The sequence below is a fragment of the Dryas octopetala genome, chromosome 4 (genome assembly GCF_963921425.1).
Source record: "Dryas octopetala chromosome 4, drDryOcto1.1, whole genome shotgun sequence".
NCBI lineage: Eukaryota > Viridiplantae > Streptophyta > Magnoliopsida > Rosales > Rosaceae > Dryas > Dryas octopetala.
Window position 1 is genome coordinate 25,385,113 of NC_141369.1, and position 14,896 is coordinate 25,400,008.

Below are 14,896 nucleotides of genomic sequence, written 5' to 3' on the forward strand. Positions count from 1 at the left end.
TTAGCTACCAAATTTATTTGTACATGAAATAATCTTTTATCCCTTATCAATTAATTTGTTTTTTAGATAATTCCTTATATAATGAGATATTTATATCTGACAGAAGATAAGAAAATTATGATTAAATATCAAAATAATAAGATACTAATTTTTATTAATTTAAAATGGAACAAAACATTTTGGATTAAGATACTAATTTTAGGTTTGTTATAATATTATATATTTTCTACTTTTTATGTAATTTTTATATTATAAAGATAATAACTTGAGTGAGGGATGGGCCATGGGATTCTATGTAATTTTCTATTCTCTATGTAAATTTTATATTTTCTATTATTCTAGGATTCATTGTCTAAGGATCACAAAAGATATAAATATTCTCATATATTTCTTCACGTAAGTATGCCATGTGTTCCTATAAGACACTCTCGCCACTAGACACCATATAAATCAACAAGTGTTGGAATCCCTTTGATTGCTTAGTCCACATGTGATAGCAAGGAATCTCACTCCTAAACAATAAACATAACTCTTTGCGCATTCAAAAGGTTTTACTTTTTTCTAAAAACAAAAAATTGTTGTTTGGTTTTATGTAAATTAATTATGGGTGTGATCGTCCTATTGGTTCTTGAAGAATCCCTGCCACACGTAACTTTGAATTCTTTTTTTTTTTTTTTGGTTGAGAAGACACCTTTGAGTTGTACTCATCTATATATGTAGCACAAGGTTACCAATTTAATAAGTTAAAACTAAGATAGCAATTGGAATATTGCATTAAAGGGTAGGCAAATATTCCATGCTCACGTGTAGTGTGATTAGTGTCGGTGCAACTCACATTGAGGTGGCCGGATTGTACGTGTAACTTGTAATTAGTTATATGGTTATACCATAATTAAGTAGGGGATATATTTTTAAACATAATACAATTTAAATTGTGTAACACTTGAAGTGTATTTATCATTTCTCATATCATAACACAATTTAAACTTAACACAAATCTAGTAGGTTATAATAGACTAACATGAATAATACACTTTTATTGAAAATATATGAATAATACACATAAATACGAATGATTTGATTTTGATATATTTTAGTTATCAGTATCATATTGAAAAAAATAAGTAATATTTTTTCCTCATTTCTTCTTAGGGAATTGTATGAATCCTTGCATAGCTAGAACTCATTTTTATGGTTTTATTATTAACATTATTATCAATTGGAATAAATTATTATGTTTTTATGGTTGTATGAAGAAGTAGTAGAAGAAATAATGAAGAATACAAAAAAAAAAAAAAACTATTTTGCAATTTTGTTTATGGAAAAAAAAAAAAAAAAGCATGAGAGAATGAGAATTGTAACATAGAATTTGTGATGGGATTGAAGGGCAGGACGTGGGCAAATACAAACATGTCTCTTGGTGAAGCTGACAGCACATTGAGTTGGACTGGGGGGACTCAGTGACTGTGACTGTTGTGGGGTTTATTTTGTTTTATTTTATTATAATACGCAGCTTCCTAGAAACTGCAACGGAAATGTCGAAAATTTGTTGCTTTTGAAGCCCAACACCGACGACGTTGAGCATATTCGATCTCTCATATTGTACAGTGGTATCGCCAAATAACCTTACAGGCCTGCCTGTTGGCTGTTGCTGCTGGACCCTACTTGTACTACTTTTGCACATTTTTCAATCAAAATTGTCAAATAACACTTTTGATGTATCATGTATCATGTAGTATATACCCCTTTAGTGTTTTCTTTTGTTTTGGCCAATACCATTTTGGGGTTACTTTGTGTTAATTAAGATGTTGGGTTTTTAAAATTTTTTTTTTTAGAACTTTTCAACCTTGATTTTAAAGTAAAAGTTATGTTAAAAGGAACTGTTATCCGTATAGGCCCATTCAGATATAAACGTTCACACGTTTATACCCGACATTAAACACGTATTTAATATAATACATAGAGTATCAAATTTTAGAGTATTTACCCTTCTACTTACAATAAAAGTTGAATTACAAGTCTTGTCTTGTTGGTTCATTTTCCTCAAGCTTTAGAGCTTTTTAAACTTGAAAAAAAGAAAGGTAGAAGACATATTAACATAATACTAACTAACCACCTCAGAAATTCGAATGTTATGTAAGAATTCAAGGGACATTCTTTGTTTCATTAGGAATCAGTAAGCCACTAGCATTGCTTAGGCTATGGAGCAATAGGACTGTTAGGAAAACGTAACTAGTAATTCCTATATTTAGATTACCAATATGGATTAATTGGGAGACTTAGATACCTTGAAGGATTATACAATATGCAAGACAAGTATTAAGCAAAGATAATCGGTTATGTTGCAATGATAGTGTATAATACTCGTGTTGTGTAAGACATGGATGTAAGAGAACTTACATGTTAGGCTTGGTAGAATTGGACGTGGATTGTTGAAGGAGGCGCCTCACCCAACTTCTTCTTTTAGGATGAAAGACTTACGCAACTTTTCATTATTTATGAGTTTGAATGCCAAGTGACTGTTTCTTTTTTTATTTTTTATTTTTGTTAATGTTAGGCTTGGTAAAATTGCGCATGGCATGTTGAAGGAGGCCTTCTTTTAGAATGAAATATTCATGCAACTTTTCATTGTTTATGAGTTTGAATGCCGGCCAAGTGGCTGTTTTTTTTTTTGGGTCAAACTCATAAACAATGAAAACTTGAAAAGTTGCATGAATCTTGACCAACAGATATCAAAGACCCAGTAGAGTTTTATCTTTTGGCATCCCACCCGAAGACTTTTAAATGAGATATTCGCTGGATACCCTCATTACCTGCCCATTTGGAAGGGCTTGTTTGTCAACCTCCACTTTTACAGTTTTAAGTCTTTTTCTTAAATTTCTACGTTTAAACAATAATTTTTCAGAGTTATCAGTGGGAGTATAAAAGTTGTGGCTATCAAAGTAAATTGATAATTGAATTTCTTAATGAGATTAACATTTGCTTATCTTATATAAGTAAATTGCAGCAACGCAACAGTTGCCTAGAGCACATCGTCCGTGGCGCGGGGATTCATGTCCTAAATTTTTGTCTTTTATTTGTTCATTTCCTAAAAACACAACATAAGCGACATGACTTAATAATAAAACAACACACAAGTTTGTAAACTTGTTAGGGCAGCCACACCACCCTGTCTTGTTAAACTTTAATTAACAGTTCATATTATTATTATTTTGTCTGAAGGCTACAATCTAACTGTTAAATATCATCTTCATATAAAGTTTCTCTTCTTTTTCCATGTCATCTTCATGAATCTCCTAATTATCCCCTAATTATCCATAGTTTACTTTTTTATTTTATAGAATCGACAATTGTTTTGTATAAAAGCAGGCCCAACCGGCCACACAAAAATCAGCAGACCCTTTTTTTTTGTCTTTTAATAAATTTAGAAGAGGATGATAGATTGAAACTCTTGCGGTGAGCATGAAGATAAGTGCGAGGATGATAGATTGAAACTCTTGCGGTGAGTATGAAGATAAGTGCTCTTATCACTAGAGTTGGAAACCCCATTAGGACTCATAAAATTATACTAAATTTGTGGATATATACCATGGTGGGTAATGGCGTCTTTTTGGTTGTAGAGCTGGGCCAGAGACCCAATAAAGAGGCGTGGGCCTGGTAACCCCCATTCAATCCTCTTTCACGAAGACCGAAACCCAATCTTGGGCCACGTTAGCTAGCTTGTCTGACAAAGGTTCTTTAGTTTGGGCCAAGGTTCTCTACTTACCCACATATTTTTGAAGTGGGCTCAAAGGCCCAATTAAGTAAAACTCTCGAGGTAAGCTGTGACTTGCCATGGCATTTGGCATCCGCATCAGAGAGTCAGAGTGTCAGCGAAGCTGTGCCCTTTTTAGTTTAGAATAGAAAACGATCCCCAAAGCAAGTGAATCTCGTAGATTAGATCGACTTCGCCATCTGATTCTTGTCAAGTCGTCAGCTTAATTGATTGGTTGTCTTCCCGTCTCAGACTCTTTCGGGCAGGCAAGGATTTTTGCGTTTGAACGTTTTCTGATTCTAATTTAGGGATTGCAATCAATATTTCATAGTCAGATAGAGTGGTTCTTCGTGCTAAATTGCCTGGATTTTTCTTGCTGTTTGATTTCAGGGTTTTTCTGAGAAATCAGAAATGGATTTGGTCTCTGGTTACAAGGGTGTTGTTGGCCTCGTTTTTGGTAACGAGAAATCTGCTTCTTCAAATGAAGATAGGTAACTTTCTCATTCTATAATTCATCATATTTGATAAACCCAATTGCACATTCCCATTACAATACCATTGCTCATTGTACATTGCCAATCATATTTTCTCATCAACATGTTTTGTCATTGTGGATACACATGAGTGGAAAGCTTTTGCTTTTTTATAATTGTTTAATGGTATGTGACCATTCTCCTCTGCTGATTGTTTCAATAGCTATGTTGAACGCTTGCTCGACTGTATAAGCAATGGTAAGCTGGCAGAGGACAGGAGGACTGCTATGCTCGAGCTTCAATCTGTTGTAGCGGAAAGCTCTGCTGCCCAACTTTCATTTGGAGCAATGGGTGAGTGCTTCTCTCTTGTATGCAACAGTGGTTCAGTTTTTCATTTTATGCTTGCCATCCATGACATTTTCCATTCATTCTTGCAGGCTTTCCTGTGATGATGGGTGTATTAAAGGAAGAACGTGAGGATGTTGAAATGGTTGCTATTACTTTTTTTTCTTCTTCTTTTGATGTTGCCCATGTCCCAATGATTACTTTCAATTTATATCCATGGATAAGTCTCATTTATGTATTCTATTTATGCAGGTCCGAGGTGCCCTAGAAACTCTTGTAAGTGCCTTGACTCCTATTGACCATGCAAAAGTCCCAAAGAATGAGATTCAACCAGCTATAATGAACACTGATTTGCTTTCCAGAGAAGCAGACAGCATTTCACTTCTTCTGAGTTTGTTGGTGAGGGTTCACTTATTATATTTGGAAAATGCTGATCACCATTTTTTGGTTCATGCATATTGTTTGACAATATTTATTTTTTAATTTTTTGTTTTTGCAGTCAGAGGAAGATTTCTATGTACGATATTATACTCTTCAACTTTTGACAGCTCTTCTCACAAATTCTCCAAATAGGTATCGTCAGTTTAGAGCTACTGTCTTTCTCTTTCGTCCAAAATTTTGGATTCTTTATGTGGTTTTAGAAAGAATATTTTTTGAGTTCCTCTTCAGGTTACAGGAAGCAATTCTGGCCATACCTCGTGGTATAACTCGCTTAATGGATATGCTTATGGATCGCGAGGTACAATTCACCGAATGATAATTTATCAATTATGAATTTAACTCGTGTTATCGACTTGTTTCTACATTTTAATTTATAAGGGTGGTATTTTTAAAATTTAAGTTTATTGGTCTTTCACCTCTATATGCGAAGATTATTTTTGAAAGCTTTTGGAACCTATTAAATATGGAAATATGATTTTATATCTAGTATCAATTTTGTCCTGTTGTTCAGTCATACAAAATTATTGTTGTTGCTTTCTAGGTTATACGAAATGAGGCCTTATTACTTCTTACATACTTGACCCGTGAAGCTGAGGTGAGGTTCTCTTCTCTCATGGTCCTCTATATCTAATATTTAAATATATTTGTTGAACCTGTGTCTGAAAAGTTTGTTTTGACTTTTGGATTAACCGATTGATTATTATAATTTACAGGAAATTCAAAAAATTGTGGTCTTTGAAGGGGCTTTTGAAAAGATTTTCAGCATCATCAAAGAGGAAGGTGGTTCAGATGGTGGTGTTGTTGTGCAGGTGATTCACTGCCCCTCATTCTGTTGATGTTTGATAGTTTGTACAACGTGCTTAAGCTTTGTTGCTGATAAACCACTTGTTAAGCTACTTTTATGGATAGTTTCCTGAAATTAACTTGAATCTAAAACCCTTTATGTCATTGGTAGATTTAAACTTGATAGCTATACTAATATAAGCAGCCAAATTTATAGGGAATGGAAATTTTCTCCAATATTTCAGTTGAAGTTTAACATATGCAAACATTTGTTTGGTATACAAAACTCCTAAAAACACTTAATTTTGGCAATGTTCCAATGCCTTGAGTATAGGGTGGTTGCTGGCACACTTCATGTTAGAAAATATGACCTGCCCGTATTTCATAAATCAAGTTCCCATTTTTAATACCTGACCATCTTTTCCATCCTCGTAAATCAAGGTCCAACCCCTTAATCATAAGGGGGTTACCATGTTCAATTTCTAATGTATACGCTTCTGCACAGGACTGTATCGAATTGTTGAACAATCTTCTTCGGAACAATGCATCTAATCAGGTTTTTAGCTTATTGTTGTTGCTCTTACTCTTGTACTCATTGTTGTTATTTATGCATTAAGTTTTTCTTGCTTCTAATATAAAAGCGTATTTTGTTCAGATACTACTGCGGGAGACGATAGGATTTGACCCCTTAATGTCAATTTTGAAGCTAAGAGGGAGTACTTACAGTTTCACTCAACAAAAGGTTAGATACTCGATTTTCATTACTCCGTATCATAGACTATTATATTTATGGCACAATCCTTACTGGTAATTGTTGTTGACTTTGAAACAAATGCCATGCCAGTAGACAATTAATCTACTCAGTGCGTTGGAAACTCTTAATTTGCTAATAATGGGAGGTTCAGAGGCTGATTCTGGAAAAGATGCAAATAAGCTGACAAATAAAACATCCCTCGTTCAGGTATTTTCAAACTTGTATAAGTATAACTAGTGCCTCAGTAAAATATCAATTTGGTGATATCTATGTTTTCATTTGCTGGATGGATGTAGAAAAAAGTGTTGGACCAACTTCTGATGCTGGGTGTGGAAAGCCAGTGGGCACCTGTTGCTGTCCGCTGTTCAGTAAGATAATTCTTCAACTTCTTCATCTCTCTCTCTCTCTCTCTCTCTCTCTCACTCACTCACTCACTCACACACATGCGCATGCACATGTACATGCACTGATGCACAAGCACAAGAACAAGAACAAACACATCATTTTAGATGGTGTATTATATATGACCAAGCAATGTCAGCTGGACATGATGAGTACTTTAGTTTCATATAATTCTACCTTTGAGCTTATCCTTACATAACATGTTGATTAATTACATGAACTCTCTGGACATCTTGCTTGCCCTGAAACTTATATGGCATATTCTCTGAGAATAAATACTGATTTTCAAAAGGAAGTGGCGTACTTGGTTATTTAACTTTTGTAAAACATTGCTGTAATGAAATTTATTTCACATTGAGTCAGTTTGTAATTTTTATGGTTTATATATACACTTTGTCAGGCATTACGATGCATTGGTAATCTGATTTCCGGACATACCAAGAATCTTGATGCCCTTGCAAGCAAAGTTCTTGGAGAGGGGCCACAGGAACCTGCTCTGAATTCAATTCTTCGAATCATCTTGCGGACATCCAGTACGCAAGAATTTGTTGCAGCAGATTATGTTTTTAAGAGCTTCTGCGAGGTTGGTAATGTGTATTTGCTCCTTATATCATTGAATTCTACTTTGCTGTGCTTCATGGCCATATTTAATTTATCACTGATATTCTGAATTTCTGCATATGTGCAGTAATATTATGTACTTTTTACTTTTAATTTATTTTAATATTAGATTTTAAAATTTCTTCCACGGTTCCACCTCATTTGAATCAGAAAAATGCTGATGGCCAAACAATGTTAGTGTCAACATTGATTCCTCAACCTCATTCCTTGACTCATGCTCCGCTTGAGGAAGATGTGAACATGTCATTTGGAAGGTTTGTTTATTCTATGTGCATTTTTGACTGCGTGCTTCTTAATGTTTTCTGTTTATGATAGGCTTGGTTAAATTATCAAACCTTTGTTGCATCAGTTAAAGCTTGATAATCTTATTCTTTTCATCTTACTAGTTCAGAAAAGCTACTTATAATAATAAATCTTATTAGAATTTGGTTCTCTTGCAGCATGCTATTACGAGGTCTTACTTTGAGTGAGAATGATGGTGATCTTGAGGTAATTTAACACTTCAATAGCATCTGAGTTTTGAAAGACTAGAATACATCTTTTCCATTAGCTAATATATTGAGGTGCAGACATGCTGCAGAGCTGCTAGTGTTCTTACTCATGTAATGAAGGACAATATCCAGTGCAAGGAAAGGGTATGCAGTTGCACCATCTTATAATATATGTCTACTGATATAGTACTAGTTTGATTGGAAGATTACTTGCATTACCATTGGTGCTTTCTTTATTGTATTATCACTTATCAAAAAGAAAAAGAAGTATATCATCGTCAGATTGTTAATTTTGTAGACATTGCTTGATTTGGAATGGTACAGGCAACTAACCCGGGTTTGAGGCAAATATATATTTGTATAATTTTAAAATGGATAACTGAAAACTTCAGGATTATTCAATTCCTTCTAACTTTACTGAAATATTTGACTCATTGTGTTGTATCTGTTTCATTCGCATATTGTCAGATATTAACTTTGGTTGTGTTAATAAAAACTTCTAGTCAGGGTCATAATCCTCTATGTTTTAAGTGATGATTGGATTAAATATGAAGTCTTTATCCCAGAATGTGACCATAATTAAGTTACTGTTGTATTTCTATCCATACTTCATCAAGCTACTTCATGTACCAGCCCATTTGAGCATCAACCTTGTATGGAAACTATTTGATGCAGAATTTTAATCCAACCATGTGTCACTAGATATTAAAGAAAATTTAAAATGACTTACTTACCATTTAGGGCAAAAGAGATTTTTCCCCTTTTTGGTTTTGTTGAAAGGTGACCTCTCTTACTATTTTCTAATCTTATGAAACAATTTGCAGGTTTTGCATATTGAACTTGAGGCACCTACACCATCTTTAGGTGCTCCTGAGCCTCTGATGCACCGCATGGTAAAATACTTGGCCCTTGCCTCTTCTATGAAAAACAAAGATGGAAAGTCAAGTGGAAACTTATATGTTCAACCAATTATCTTGAAATTGCTGGCCACTTGGCTAGATGATTTCCCTAGTGCTGTGAATTGCTTCCTAGATTCACGTCCCCACATCACATATCTGCTTGAGTTGGTCTCCAATTCATCTGCTACAGCGTGCATAAAGGGGTTGGCGGCTGTTCTTCTGGGTGAGTGTGTAATCTACAATAAATCAAGTGAAAGTGGGAAAGATGCTTTTACCATAGTTGATTCCATAAGCCAGAAGGTTGGGCTTACGGCATACTTTCTGAAGTTCGATGAGATGCGGAAAAGCTTCCCTTTCACCTCTGCAAGGTCTGCTCAGCCCCGTAAACAATTAAGCAGATCTGCTTCTGCTAGTATGGTAGAGATTGAAGATGTTGATGAAAACAATTTATCTGATCAGAAGAATGAGGATCATCCAGTTCTCTCCTCAATATTTGATGCTCCATTTGTAAACCTTGTAAAATTTTTGGAGGCAAACATCAGGGAAAAAATCGTCGAGGTTTACAGTCATCCAAAGAGCAAGGTGGCAGTGGTGCCAGCAGAGTTGGAACAGAATAGTGGGGAAAGTGATGGGGACTATATCAAGCGGCTGAAAGCATTTGTGGAGAAGCAATGCTCTGAGATACAGGTATTGTTAATGTACACTAACCACTTCATGCAACATCGTTTAAACCTTTTGATAGAAGTACCCTGTCTTAGTGTCTTGTGATGTAAAAAACTTGACTCTAGAAGAAGCATGCTGTGGCATGTATGTTTAAATATGGATTGAAATATGGTTCTATATTCTTTCATGTCTTTTAGGACCTCCTTGGCCGCAATGCAACTTTGGCTGAGGGCCTGGCAGCGACTGGTGGGGGCAATTCCCGGTCTGAGCAGGGTGCGGGCTCAGAGAGAGTCCAGGTAGAGACACTTAGACGAGATCTTCTAGAAGCATCTAAAAGGTTGGAGTTGCTCAAGGCAGAGAAAGCCAAGATTGAATCTGAGGCATCCATGTATAAAAACTTGGCTGGCAAGATGGAATCTGATCTGAAGAGCCTATCTGATGCTTACAACAGCCTTGAACAGGCCAATTTCCATCTAGAAAAGGAAGTGAGAGGTCAGAAGGGTGGAGTGTCTTCGACAGTTCCAGATGTGGAGGCGATAAGAGCTGAGGCAAGGGAAGAAGCCCAGAAGGAGAGTGAGGCAGAACTGAATGACCTTCTTGTGTGCCTTGGACAAGAACAGAGCAAGGTGGAAAAGCTAAGTGCAAGGTTGTTGGAGTTAGGGGAGGACGTGGACAAGCTGCTTGAAGATATTGGAGATGAAACGGTGCTGCCTGGAGATGGTGAAGAGGACGAGGATGAAGACTGATGATGCTGATGTATGACGTTTTATTTTTATTTTCATCTCACTATGTACATTTTCTGGTTGAATTGTACAGTTTGAAAATTATTATCAATGATACTCATAATTCTGGATCAATCTGTTGTTTTAAATTAAATTATGATTTTTTTGAACATTTCTTCCTCGTCAAATTTACAGTCGTTTGATTAGTAATTGAAGTTTCAAGCGAATTCCCTTCCCAGTGTCAATTTGTCTTGTTTTTCATTTTTCTATTTTAGCTAATATATATCGCAACATGGCTGCGAAAAAAGATAACAAATAGCTGCAAAAATTATTAAGTGAGGGAATAAATTTAATAAACTCTGTTAGGTAAAAGACCTAACCAGAAAGCAAAGTCACTGTACTTTTGAACAAAAAAATCAATGGCAGTCAATTAAGTAAATGGTAAAATGGGAACTTTTGAATTGTGATTCAAAAAAATTAAGCTAGTTTTAATTTTATTAATTAACTATTGTTTATGATATTTGAACTCATAATCTATTTTCTGATTTCTTATGCTGTTAATGTGGCTAGATTAATTAGAGGAATATGGAAACTTAAGAGAAAATCAGAGGAAGGAACAGATATTGTAAAATCGATAGAAGTAAAAAATTATGATATGGAGTAATTAATGTCGCTATCTAAGATTCTAAGGTCAACTGATTCAATGAGTAGTAACTAGTATCTTGCAAATTATCAAAAAGTAAATAATAGTATCTTCCACATGCTAATATTAAACGTAGATAGGAAGTGACAATTAGTCAGTAATGACGTGGATCTACCAACAATTAGTGAGCAGTGTCGTGGCCAGATAAGAAGGGAAGTGGGCCAGGCCCAACAGACGCCGGCTCTGAGCTGAACGTGCTAACGACACGGCAGGTAGTCTCGCCTGATTCACCGCGAATGACTACTCCAAAACTTGACATGACACTTATCTATAGCTAATTGGCTATGGCTATAAGAAGACTGACAGAGTCGTAGAAGAAGGAGACCCAAACGACGTCGAATTAAGTGGGTGGTGAGCTAAAGTCGAAATGGATCACGACGCCAAGACCGAAACGACGTCGTCGCCGTCGTCGGAAGCGACATTCATCGAGCACAGGGCGTACGCGAGGGTGGGTCTGCTGGGGAACCCGAGTGACGTGTACTACGGCCGTACGATTTCCTTCAGCCTCGGGAACTTCTGGGCCTCCGTGCGATTGCAGCCGTCCGATGAGCTCGTCATCCAGCCCCACCCCACCCACGACCTCGTCGTTTTCAGATCCCTCAACCACCTGGTACACTTCAATTACAAATTAGGGCTTGTTTTGTTTTGTGTGTTCGTTTTTGCAAGCCTCAAACTGAAATTCAATTACATTACAAACAACAGGTGAGTCGGCTAGACAGTGAAGGTTATTATGGAGGTGTCCGATTGCTGATGGCAATCTGCAAAGTCTTCTTTGATTATTGCAAGGAAAATGAGATTGAACTTGAGGCTCGAAATTTCACTCTATCATATGATACTAATATCCCTCGCCAGGTAATGTTAATTTAGATTTCTATTGGCTAATCCTGTACTTGATTCTAACTGCATTGATTCAATTTTAGTGATTAGTGTAGGCTTAGACTCTTAAAGTAATCATTTTGAGGTTTTCATTTTCAGACCGGACTTTCAGGGTCTAGTGCTATTGTGTGTGCGGCCCTGAGCTGCCTTCTTGACTTCTACAAGGTTAGGCATTTGATTAAAGTGGAGGTCCGCCCTGGCCTTGTTCTTAATGCAGAGAAACAACTTGGAATTGTCGCCGGTCTTCAAGATCGGGTTGCACAGGTTTATGGGGGCCTTGTTAACATGGTATTCAATCAACCATTTGCTACCTTACTTTCTTTTCAAATCTTCATCCACCCATTAACTAGTTTACATTGTCATATCATATGCATTTGTAGTAATTTTTTCATCTTCCTAGGAATTTGGCAAGGAATACATGGATACTCTGGGGCATGGAATTTACACACCCATGGATGTTAGTCTTCTCCCGCCTCTTCATCTCATCTATGCCGAGAATCCAAGTGATTCTGGGAAGGTTAGCCTTCTTATTGTTAGTCTTCGTTATTGTTTTCCACTTTTTGGGCAATTTGTAGAAGAATTAACACATTCATTTTTAAGGCCAGGTACATAGTACAGTTCGGCAAAGGTGGCTCGACGGTGATGAATTTATAATATCATCAATGACAGAAGTTGCAAATATTGCACAAGAAGGAAGGACAGCCTTACTTGAAAAGGACTACACTAAACTTGCAGATCTCATGAATCGTAATTTTGACTTTAGAAGGTTTGGGATATCTGCATTTGACTCATTTTATAGTAACAACTACTCGACATTTTGTAACCATCTTCACATTTCACAATATGAGCTTTTAGTGCATTTTATGCTGCTGAATTTTGGTATGTGGATGTTATGCAGACGCATGTTTGGGGATGATGCTCTTGGTGCTTTAAACATAGAAATGGTGGAGGTGGCCCGAAGAGTGGGTGCAGCATCAAAATTCACAGGTAGTGGAGGAGCTGTTGTCGTATATTGTCCTGATGGTCCTTCACAAGTGGAGCAATTAGAGGATGCTTGTCAAAAAGCTGGTTTTAAACTTGAACCAATAGAAGTCATTCCCTCGCTTCTAAATGAGGTTGATATTCAAACCCTGTCAAAATAGGATTTATTGGGGGTCTTTTTAATTTAGTTGTTATGAAAACATTTATAGTTCTTTACCCCCGCTCTCCCCACTTCGTTTCTCTCATTGTTTTCTGTGTAGTAGAACTGTCATTTCTGCTAAATGCTTCATTTATTTTATTAATAAGAGGGAACGACTTGATTTCAAATGCTGTCAGCTTGGATGCTATACCAATATACCTTCAAAAATTCAGAAGGTTAGACTTTACAGTGTGACAAAGGAAATTACATATTGAGACAGTTGATGGTGATAAGATGCCATTAGACTGACTTTTTAGTAGAAAAAATGTGGGCAGAAATTTAACTAAAAACTTTCTAGTTAACCTCATAAAATAGAATCTTGGGTCTCGATCAGTGATTTGTTGATGATAAAGAAAGAGAATCCTTGTTCCATCCATTTCTATCGAGCAAGGGGCTCTTTTAATTTTGTATGGGATAACTGAAAGAGGGTGAAACGTATTGCCGTTGGGGCTGAAGAGCTTCCAAGTTCCGACAAAGTACAAACTACGAATTCCCTCCTACAATTTTGCCTTGTGTCGTTTGAGATGCATATTGAGTGGCCATTGTTGTACAGACCATACCTCATCACATAGTCACATTTAATAATTTGTCATAAAAATAATCCCACATTAACCTTGATATAAACATGTCACTTGAATGAAACAATACATATGATGATTCAAATAGTGAGCGAACTTCACTTGTAGACTTGTAGTTTCACAGCATAAGATCAAATCCATTTCGGTTGTACGGAGGAGAATACTGAGCTCAGATCAGAAACACTTGAAAAGACTACCTTCAACATTCAGTATCTCTCTTGGCCAAAAAAAAAACATTCAGTATCTCTCTTTTCAAACCCAAAAGTGATCATTATAAGAAAGCATGAATAGAAATTGAAGAAATAAAAAATCAATAGGACATATACAACATACCACCACTAGAGCAAGAGCTTGAGAGTTGAGACCCCACCCAAAAGAGGAAAAAAAAGAAGCTAATAAATACACACACAGCAATCAGTATAGTACTAAGCTCGACCAGAATCAGAAACAGTGGTTTCTCTGTGCTGAGTTGAGACTTGAGGCTTCTAGCCCTCATCAATCATCATCTTGTGGTTAGTTTGGTTACATAACTCATACTAAATCACATGACCGGAAAAGAAAATATCTCCTATCTCCTATCTCCTACCTCTTGAGCAATTTACGAATACAGGGTACAGATGCAGCAACCAGTGGAAGAGCAACATACTTCAGATTTTTCTTTCAAGATCCAAGTAAACAACCACAATCACAACCACCAAGTAGCTTAGAAGCAATTCATTCACTAGTCACAGAGTGATGTCATGAGCTCCTGTGGTGAAGCCCAGATTGGAAGATCGATTAAAGACTGAGTTAGCTGTTCCTCTTGTGCATTACACATTGCTTCAGCTATGTCACACAGATTCGAAACATCACGAAAGATCGCTTCCTGGGATTCTGCCTGCATGGAGGATTTCAATTACATTATGCTTAAAAATTACAATTCAAGTCAATTCACTGCCACCCAGTGGAGGGGTTCTGCCAGACCGACACAACCTAGATACAAGCTTTATTTCTTCTAGTTTTTAACAGAAGGTAACTCAATTTATGGGCAATTAGGGCTTTTAAAGCAAAGTCCATAAAGACAAGAATTTGATGATACTGAATGCGATGGTCACTATGAAATTTTAGATTCTGTAGAAGCAATACCTCAGCGAAACCAACGAATCCTAAGAAAATAAAGACAGAACCCTAAAAGTTGAAATTATGGTTGATTACTGGAAAATCGGAGAAAT

At 36.3% G+C, this 14,896-nt stretch overlaps 2 protein-coding genes across 2 annotated transcripts; both read left to right on the plus strand.

Moving 5' to 3' along the window:
* The first annotated feature begins 3,822 nt into the window (after nt 1–3,822).
* Nucleotides 3,823–10,520, plus strand: GC6 (golgin Putative 6). The gene is made up of 19 exons (XM_086240550.1): nt 3,823–4,020; nt 4,145–4,245; nt 4,451–4,578; nt 4,665–4,717; nt 4,825–4,971; nt 5,072–5,145; nt 5,242–5,311; nt 5,555–5,608; nt 5,727–5,822; nt 6,302–6,352; nt 6,452–6,538; nt 6,644–6,757; nt 6,847–6,918; nt 7,353–7,535; nt 7,724–7,827; nt 8,014–8,062; nt 8,143–8,208; nt 8,889–9,650; nt 9,824–10,520. The coding sequence occupies exons 2-19, from the start codon at nt 4,166–4,168 to the stop codon at nt 10,370–10,372; spliced, it is 2,739 nt and encodes a 912-aa protein (XP_086096676.1). The 5' UTR covers nt 3,823–4,020; nt 4,145–4,165; the 3' UTR covers nt 10,373–10,520.
* A 745-nt stretch (nt 10,521–11,265) lies between these two features.
* On the plus strand, nt 11,266–13,129 carry LOC147288817 (glucuronokinase 1-like). Its single transcript, XM_086241367.1, has 6 exons — nt 11,266–11,661; nt 11,754–11,903; nt 12,027–12,215; nt 12,328–12,444; nt 12,533–12,693; nt 12,826–13,129. Exons 1-6 carry the CDS (start codon nt 11,419–11,421, stop codon nt 13,067–13,069), a joined length of 1,104 nt encoding a protein of 367 aa, XP_086097493.1. The 5' UTR covers nt 11,266–11,418; the 3' UTR covers nt 13,070–13,129.
* The last annotated feature ends 1,767 nt before the right edge of the window (nt 13,130–14,896 follow it).